Source organism: Portunus trituberculatus, chromosome 4, assembly GCF_017591435.1.
Source record: "Portunus trituberculatus isolate SZX2019 chromosome 4, ASM1759143v1, whole genome shotgun sequence".
NCBI classification, from domain to species: domain Eukaryota; kingdom Metazoa; phylum Arthropoda; class Malacostraca; order Decapoda; family Portunidae; genus Portunus; species Portunus trituberculatus.
Window position 1 is genome coordinate 5,638,610 of NC_059258.1, and position 9,857 is coordinate 5,648,466.

General features: G+C 38.2%; 1 protein-coding gene across 1 annotated transcript; it reads left to right on the forward strand.

Moving 5' to 3' along the window:
- Positions 1-167: 167 nt before the first annotated feature.
- LOC123511334 (ubiquitin carboxyl-terminal hydrolase 46-like) lies at positions 168-9,472 on the forward strand. The gene is given in 9 exon segments (XM_045267137.1): positions 168-272; positions 2,272-2,352; positions 3,432-3,648; positions 4,037-4,128; positions 4,328-4,525; positions 6,244-6,399; positions 7,651-7,788; positions 8,444-8,587; positions 9,230-9,472. Coding segments are annotated over 9 exon segments (1,137 nt in total). The 5' UTR covers positions 168-269; the 3' UTR covers positions 9,338-9,472.
- The last annotated feature ends 385 nt before the right edge of the window (positions 9,473-9,857 follow it).

Genomic DNA, 9,857 nt, shown 5'->3' on the forward strand with positions numbered 1-9,857 from the left:
AAAGGATACGAAACTAAAACATTTAAAGCTAAAAAAATCACAAAAAATCAAAGGCAGCCATGGAAACACACACAAACCTTGAAATAATAAATAAAAACAACATTTATCTACAACATTGAGGAAGAAAACAGCCAGAACCAGAAAAATTATAGGACTACAACAATCGGCGCCATTGTTGTTGTTGTTGGCTGGCCTCTGTCGCCTTGCCGCCTCGCACTCTTCTATTTCTCCTAAACTACTACAATCTGGATCTCCTCGGCTACTGCAAAATGGTGAGAAAGGCTTAGAGCACCGGTAGGCCTAAGCAAAACTGGCGGGGGAGGTCTATGTGGGAAGATATGATAAGGAGAAGAGAGGGCGGTAAATATTTAGTCCTAATTTACTTGATGTTTTCCTAGTAAGACATTTCACGGAGTTTTTATTAAGGCTTCAGTGTTTTTTGTAGGCTTAAGGTGAGTTTTGGTAGTGTTAGGCCGATGTTGACAGCTGCCTCTCCTTCTGAAGATTTGACACGTTAAGTCTTGAAATATACGAGTCATTATTCTATTTGTGTTTATATTTATTTATTATTATTATATATTTTTTAATGTGGAGAAGCAGCACCGTGTTTGTGTTTGTGTGTGTGTTTGTTGGTTTGAGTGGTTACGTGGATGTTTGTCTGTGTGTTTGTATTTGAGTTTTATTTATTTATTTGTATTTGAGTGTTTTATTTATTTATTTGTTATCGTAGAGGAAATGGTGACATATAAGACGTGTGATTAAGAAAAGGATTTGTCTGTATGTATGTGTGTGTGTGTTTTACTTATTTATTTATTTGTTTATTTATTTATTTATTTACTTATCATTTCATTTTGGAGGGAAAGTGATGATAGAGAAGATGTGTGAACAAGAATACGATTTGTCTGTATGTGCATGTGTTTTATTAATTATTTGGTATTTATTTATTTATTTATCGTGTTTTATGCAGGTGTAGAGGAAATTATAAGATATGTGATCAAGAAAATAATTTGTCTGTATGTGTGTGTGTGTGTATTCTATTTATCTATTTATTATTGTTTCTTTTATGGAGGTGTCGAGGAAAATGATGATAAGTAAAATGTGTGAATGAGAATATGAGGAAAAAATTGGCAGGAAAACTCTTAACCTTAAATTATTCAAATATCTCACGTTTTTATCATTATCATTCATTTCTGTTTCTCTCTCTTCCTTTATTATGGATGTGTGGAAGGAGAGAAAGTGATAAATGTGGTGCATGAAGGAAGATGTGAGGAAAACATTAGCAAACCTTAATTTCTTCAGTACCAGGACAAATTTTCATATTCATTCTGATGACTATTTGGTGATCTTATGCACCTTCAGAAACTTATGTGGGGATTAAAATAGTGAAGACTGGCCATTAATCTTGTGACCTCCATAGACCCTTCCTAATGCAAATAAAATAGTCTAATCATATCCAAAACTCACGGTAAAAATGTGTCTCAGTACTGAGGGGATTAACTTCTAAAGTACCATGACAGCTTTTTATATTAATTGTGGTGACTATTTGGTGATTTTATACAGCTTGAGAAACTTATATAGGGGATTAAAATAGTGAAGAATGTGTCCATTAATCTTGTGACCTCCATAGATCCTTCCTAATGTCAATAAAATCATATAATCACACCCAAAACTCAAGGTAAAAATGCATCTCAGTACTGAAGGGATCAAACTCATAAAAGCTGATATTAACGTCAATTCTTGTCTTTCAGTTTATATGTGTATTTGTGTGTGTGTGGAGTGGAGGAAGTGGTCAGTAAGGTGCATAGAGGAAGATGTGATAAAGAGATGCATTAGTAAGCTGTGTTAAGTGCTTAGAATCTCAATTTGTATCTTATTTTAGATTATTATTATTATTATTATTATTATTATTATTATTATTATTATTATTATTATTACTATTATTATTATTGTTGTTTATCTATATGTCTCTATTTACCTTCTTTCTCTCTTTCTACTCCATTTCTCTAAATACCTATTCCTCTCCCTCTCTCAATTTCTTTCTTTCCTTCCTTCCTTCCTTCCCTCCTTCCCTCCTTCCTCCCTCCCTCTCTCCTTCCTTCCTTCCTTCCTTCCTTCCTCCCTGTCTCCTTCCTTCCTTCCTTCCTTCCTTCCTTCCTTCCTTCCTTCCTTCCTTCCTTCTTTCCTTCCTTCTCTCTCTCTCTCTCTCTCTCTCTCTCTCTCTCTCTCTCTCTCTCTCTCTCTCTCTCTCTCTCTCTCTCTCTCTCAATACAGGGCGCCAATGCCTCCCAGCTGGAGAAGGAGATCGGAGCAGACCAGTTCCCTCCCAATGAACATTATATTGGGCTTGTTAATGTAAGTACTGCCTTTTTTGTAAGTACACCTTTTTTGGCACTTTTTTATATATACCTTTTGGTTCTACTTAAATTTTTTTCTGGCATTATTTTTTTTGGTTTTCTGTTTTATTATGCCTTCATTTTGTTCTGTTTTATTTGTTTATATTTTCTGGCATCCTTGTTTTTGGCATTCTTTTCATATACCTTCATTTAGTTCTTCATTTTTTTTATATTTTTAATTTTTGTTTATCTGGCAATACTGTTTTTGGCATTTTTTTTTTTTTTTCAGATATATCTTCATTTGGTTGTGTGGTTTTTATTTATCTGGCAACACAATTTTTTATAATTTTAGTCGCAACACAAATCTAATCTTATTTCTTCTCAATCAATATTTCCTTCAGACATATATAATCCCATTCCTCCATATCAAAACCCGTTTAATTCACATCCAATCCCTTATTAATCCAAAAAGCACATTAACACATCCAGTCTTACTCTTTTGTAATCAGACTCTCTTAACTGATCCCCTGTGGCCTTGTTTGTAATTACATGTACCACCACTGAGGCTTGGTTTGAGCTAATTCTGTTTATTGTGGAAATGGAATTCTTGTGCCCTTCCCCCCACCATGAAAATAAAAATGAAGAAAAAAAAAAAAGGGTTCTAAATATCTGTTGTATGTGTAAAGTTTTGCATTATCAGCCCAAACATGTCTTAGCCAAGCCTTTTCTGCGCCCAACACAGCATGGGAGGTGCGGATGGTGAGTCATGAGGCAAGCTACACCCGAGGGCATGCACTTACAAGAAACACGAGCAGCCTTCAGGGATCACTCTGTCAAAATTTGAGCACTCAGTAATACACTAGGAATATTTTAAGGATATTTTAATTTGACGACGCATAACGTGTGTTGCCCACAGTTTTGAGTATTCTTTTTACCGACAAAACTATGTCATCGCCTGCAGCCCATGGGTTAAGATGCATTCAATCCCATTCATTCTAATCATTAGTAATTAAAACCTCTTTAAGACAACCAACTCTTCATTAATTCTCTCTCTCTCTCTCTCTCTCTCTCTCTGTCTCTGTCTCTGTCTCTGTACAGTTTGGCAACACGTGCTACATCAACTCGGTGCTGCAGGCGCTGTATTTCTGCAAGCCATTTAGGGAGAAGATCCTGGAGTACAAGGCCAAGAACAAGAGGACCAAGGAGACTCTCTTAGCCTGCCTTGCTGACCTCTTCTACAGTATTGCCACTCAGAAGAAGAAAGTCGGAAGCATCGCGCCTAAAAAGTTCATCGCCAGGTTTAGGAAAGAGAATGGTGTGTGTGTTGTAGTTTGTTTGTGTTTGGATGTGTTTTTCTTGTTGGGGTTTCTTGTGTGTGTGTGTGTGTGTGTGTGTGTGTGTGTATGTGTGTCTGGTAATAAGTTTTAAGGTTGTGTTTTATTTGCCTTGGTTTGTGTGTTTTAGTTAGTTTTTTTTGTATTTTTTAAGTTTTTTTTTTATGAATGTGTTTGATTGCTTTCACAGTTATCATTCAAATTGTTAGATTTTTAATGCTTTTCCACTCATATTCACTTTCCATTCATTTTCTCACTCAAAAATGCTTAATTAACAAGGAAAGGTGTGTGTGTGTGTGTGCAGTTTTTGTTGTTGTTAGGTTAAGTTAAAAGTTTGACTAATAATCTCTCTCTCTCTCTCCAAAACAGTGAAATTTGACAACTACATGCAACAAGATGCGCACGAGTTCTTTGTTCAGCTCATCGACAGCATCAATGAGACAATTATGGGTGAGAAACGGGTCTTTTCTTGTGTGTGTGTGTGTGTGTGTGTGTGTGTGTGTATGGGGGTTGTTCTGTATTTTGAAAGGTGTATGTGTTCCTCTCTCTCTCTCTCTCTCTCTCTCTCTCTCTCTCTCTCTCTCTCTCTCTCTCTCTCTCTCTCTCTCTCTCTCTCACAGTCTCTCTATTCCTGACAGAGAAACAGCTGGCGGGTCGCAGTCAGGGAGGCAGCAGCGGCAGGGTGGGCGGTGGTGACGGGAGCAGCAGGCAGGGGGTGGGGGGCAGCAGGACAGTGGTGGTGGTGGCGGCAACACACAGCACCAGCAGCAGCAGCAGCAGCAGCAGGAGAACACTTGGGTCCATGAGATTTTTCAGGCGGTGGTGACGAGAGAGCTACGGTGCTTGAATTGTGAAGCGGTGAGTGTGTGTTTGTGTGTGTGTGTGTGTGTGTGTGTCCCCCTTCCTTCACTGTTACTAGTTTTATATTCCTGCATTTTTGTCTCTTTTTCCTTTCCAAATCTCTCTCTTTTTCTTTAATTCATATTCATGCCTCTTTGTCTCCCTTTTTTTCCTTTCCAAATCTCCCTCTTGTATTCTCAATCATTCATCCCTTTCTCTGGTAGACTCTGGAACTCCCTGCCTTCTTTTGTATTTCCATAACTCCCTGCCTGCTTCTCTGTTTCTGGAACCCCTCTGCCTACCCTGCCTGTTTCTGTATTTCCAAAACTCCCTGCCTGTTTCTGTATTTCTTTGCCAAATCTCTCTCTAATATCTTCAATTATTCATTTCTTTCTCTGGTAAACTCTGTAATATCTTTCCTGCTTTTGTATTTCTATAACTCCTGCCTGCCGTGCTTGTTTTTTCTATTTCTTGAACTCCCTGTCTGGTTCTCAATCTCCTCTCAAATCCGTCTCTATTACCTTCATTCATTCATCCCTTTCTCTGGTAAACTCTGGAACTCCCTGCCTGGTTTTCTCCTTCTTTCCTTGTGACTTGAAAACTTTATCTTAGAAGTTTCAAGATAGGTAGTTTATTGACACACTAACATTGAGGTACATGTTAAAAATGCCTTAATTAGCAATAACAACTCTATATCACTGTTCCTTTGACTTTGGACTGCTTTTGTAAATGAACCAGCACCTCAGTTAACTGTATTTTTTAATCATAACTTCGGTGTGTCAGATAATGTAGATAGCTAGTGCCTTATATGTAGGAAATAAATGAATATATAATTGTTCCCTGTCTATGAATCAGAAAATTGATGAATATATAAAACTTTCGTATCTTGAAATCTTGCCTGTCTTTAAATGTTACCTGTGTATTTTTTTCCTTCTCTTCTTTTATTGTTAATTTTCCTTCCCTTTTCTTTCTTTTCTTGTGTGTTTTTTTCCCTTCTCTTCCTCTTTCAGCATCAATTTCTTTTCTTCTCCATTTTTTTTTCAGTTTCTTTTGTGTCTGTCAGTCTTACCTGTCTTAATTCCTTGAGAACCATGATGCATTTCCTTATTCTGTTTACTATTTGGTGATTTTATACAGCTTCAGAAACTCATAGGGGGGATTAAAATAGTGAAGACTGTGGCCATTAATCTTCTGACCTCCATAGACACTTCCTAATGTCAATAGAATGGTCTAATTGTACACAAATCTCAAGGTAAAAATGTGTCCCAGTACTGTATTCTGTATCACTGTTTTTCAAAGGCTCCAATTGAAGATACTTGTATTTTAAAAAGTATTTTCATGGTTCCAGTGATGGATTGGCAAAATTTCTAGTTTATTAATCCCTTCAATACTGGGACACATTCTTACCTTGAGATTTATGTACGATTTGACCATTTCATTTACATTAGGAATGATCTGTGGAGGTCATATCATTAATGGCCAGTCTTCACTATTTTAATCTTCCATGTGAGTTTCTGAAGCTGTATAAAATCACCAAATAGTAGCCAGAATGAATATGGAGATGTGTCATGGTACTGAAGGGGTGAAAAGGAGAAACTGTCTTGAAACCTGGGTAGTTGTCTCTGTGGCCTTGGAAAATTGTTGAAGCGAGAGGGAAAGGCATTTTTTAATATGGGTGTAAATGTTAACTGTATGAATATTACCTGTCTATCAACCTTACCTATCTACCATCACAGGTGAGAAGCACAGACGAGGTGTTGAACAATTTATCAGTGGAGGTGCACCAGAACACCAGCATCACTCACTGCCTGCGCTGCTTCTTCTCCACGGAAACCATCAGCGCTGAGAACAAGGTGCTGTGTGAAAACTGCTGCTCTCTTCAAGAACACCAGGTACGTGTGGGCTGTTGGGGATACCTGGGTGTACGTTAGCTTTGGGTTTTTTGTGTTTGCTTATTATTATTATTATTATTATTATTATTATTATTATTATTATTATTATTATTATTATTATTTATGAATAACGGGTATGTGTGGGCTGTTGGGGCTAAGTCTGTCTATTCTAAAATGGCTCCTGGATTCAGAACATAGTAGCTTCTTGATAACGTAATTGATTTAATGTGAATGATACTTGTTTTGTGTTGATGAATGCACTTATCACAAGGACAGCTCACGGTTTGCCTCATGATCTGACAACCACCACCCTGGGACACCATTCAGACCCAGACCGTCACCCAGGAGGCGATTTAGATTACACACACTATAGCTTAGGTTACGTTAGGTTTGGCATTTTGTTTATTATTATTATTATTATTTATTTATTTATTTATTTATGAGCACTAGATATGTATGGGGTGCTGGGGTTAGGTTAGGTTATTTATTTATTTATTTATTGTATGGGGTGTCTCGGTTAGGTTCTTTCTTTCTTTCTTTCTTTCTTTCTTTCTGAACACCAGGTATCTGTTGGTAGTTGGAGTTACATTAGGTTATTTTATTTATTTATTTATGTATCTATTTATTTACTTTTATTTATTTATTTTTTGGGATTGTGTTTATTTATTCATGTGTTTTTATTTTATTTTTGTTTACCTTCTTTTCCGTGTTTATTTTTTGTGTTGTCATTTGCATTGTGTGTTAGCCTCATTGTTGTCATTCTCTCATTCATTCATGCTGTCAGTCAAATATTCACACTTTCATGCAGTTTCTTCCTCAAATATATAGTTTTTCTTATAATCTATTCACTCACTCACTAATACAAAACACACTAAAACATTTCTGACAGACAATAAAACAACAAAATATTAACTCAATCGCAAAATCTCACAAAGACACTCTAAAATGCTCAAACACTCAGCAGAGATAAAGATAAATGCCAAAACACTTCTGAATGACATTAAAATTAACACACACACACACACACACACACACACACACACACACACACACACACACACACACACACACACACACACTAAAAACACACAATAAGCACGCTAAAACACTTCAACATAACGGTAAAACACCATAACATTCTCTCACACACTCAAAAACACACAAAAATACTAAAAAAAAAAAAAAACTAAACACTTCAAAATGACAATAAAAGCAAAATATTAACTCTCTCTCTGTCTCTCTCCCATGCAGAAAAGGACTCGCGTTAAGAAGCTTCCCACAATTCTGGTGTTGCATTTGAAAAGGTTCCAGTTCCTCGGCCAGTACAACAGAACACTCAAGCTCTCCCACCGTGTCGTCTTTCCCCTGGAGCTTAGAGTGTTTGATACGGTGTGTGTGTGTGTGTGTAATAATAATGATAATAATAATATACGGTTTATTAGGAATTGCAGTACATACATAGTGAAAATATACATGGGGAGGAGGCTTATGACTAGTATCCTATTCTAATGGTTTATGGGTCGTACCATGGTGGGTATAGCACTGTTTTGTAGTGGTCAGTTCTAGTGGCCTTGGTGGGTATGAGGACATTGTTGTGACGTGTGGTGTGGACAGGTTAAGGGGTGGCATGGGGGAGAAGGTGCCAAAGCCTTGGGTGACATAGTAGGCTTCTGCCCAGTATCAACAGGGCCTCTCAGTGTTTGTTAGGCAGTCTGGGAAGGTGTGTGTGTGTGTGAGAGAGAGAGAGAGTGTTAATATTTTGGTGTTATGCAGAAATGTTTTGGCATATATTTTTGTTTCTGTGTGTGTGTGTGTGTGTGTGTGTGTGTGTGTGTGTGTGTGTGTGTGTGTGTGTATCTTCTCTTAACTATTCCTTCCCTTCTAACATTACCATCTTGAACTCCTATCTCTAACTCTCTCATTTCTAACACTCCCTATCTCTAACACCCTCTATCTCCAACTTTCTTACCTCTGCCACTTCCCTCTCTCTGTCTCTCACATTTCCTCATCTCCTCTAACACTCCCGCTATCTCCCTCATTGCAGAGTCTGGATGCCGTGAACCCAGACCGCCTGTATGACTTGGCGGCAGTGGTGGTGCATTGCGGGACTGGAATCAACAGGGGTCACTACATTGCCATCGTTAAGTCCCACCGGTTCTGGCTACTGTTTGACGATGATGCTGTTGATGTGAGTATTGCTATGTGTGTGTGTGTGTGTGTTTGTCTTGTGTTGTTTCTCTTGTTTTCTTTTGTTGTGTCTTTTTCTTTTTTCTTTTGTTCGTTTGTGTTTCTTGTGTGTCTATTTTCTTGTTTTGTTTTCCATTTTCTTTATCTTCTTTCATCTTGTTCTGTTATTTGTCTGTTTTACAAAATGTTGGTATCTTTTTTACTCTCCCCTTTCCTTCCCATCTCTCCCCTTCTCTTCCCTTGTCTCCTTTTCCCATCTCCTCTTCCCTTCCCATCTTCCTTCCTTCCCTTCCCATCTCTTCCCTTCCCATCTTTCATTCTCTTCTCTTCCCTTCTCTACCTTTCCTCTGTCTTTCCTTTTCCATCTCTCCCTATCTTCTCTCTTCTTTTCCCTTCCCATTCCTATCTCTTCTCTCCCTTTCTTTCTTTCCTTTTTTCTATCTCTCCCCTTTTCTTCCCATCTCTCCTCTTCCATTCCCATCTTCTCTTTCCTTCCCATCTCTTGTATTCTCTTCCCATCCTTTCCCTTCCCTTATATCCTCTTCCCTTTCCATCTCTCCCCTTCCCCTCCTTTTGCTCCTCTTCTTATCTCCCCTTCCTTCCATCTCCCCTTCTTTTCCCATCTCTCCCCTTATGTTTTCAGAAAATTGACCCGTCGTTAATGGAGGAATTCTACGGCCTGACTTCCGAGCTCCAAAAATCTTCGGAAACTGGTTACATTCTCTTCTACCAAGCCAGGGACCCTACTTAACTCACCCACCTACCACCACCACCACCACCTCCACCTCCACCTCCACCGCCACCACCACCGCAACCACTAACACCTCCACCGCCACCACTACTTCTACCACCACCACCGTCACCGCCACTACCACCACCACCGCCGCCGCCGCCGCTGCTGCTGCTGTCGCCACCGTTGCTATCTTGGAATTAAGTTTTTTTTTTTTTTTTTTTTTTTTTTTTTTTTGTTAAGGGAGATTGTGCCAAGATTGGTGTGGTGTGTTTTGTTTGTCCATTTGTTTCTGGGTTTGTTTGTTTACGTGTGGGTTTTGAGAGAGAGAGAGAGAGAGAGAGAGAGGAGGGGATTGAAGCGTTTATTCTCTCTCTTTCCAGTGAAGGATGAGGTAGAAAACTAAAAGACACAGTTTCCTCTCTCAGTTCTTAGCAAAAATAGAAAAAAATATAAAAAAAAGTTAATTGAAAGATTGTAAAGTGATAGAAGTGACTCAGATGTTGGGAAGGAAAGGAAACAAGAAAAAAAATGATGAGAA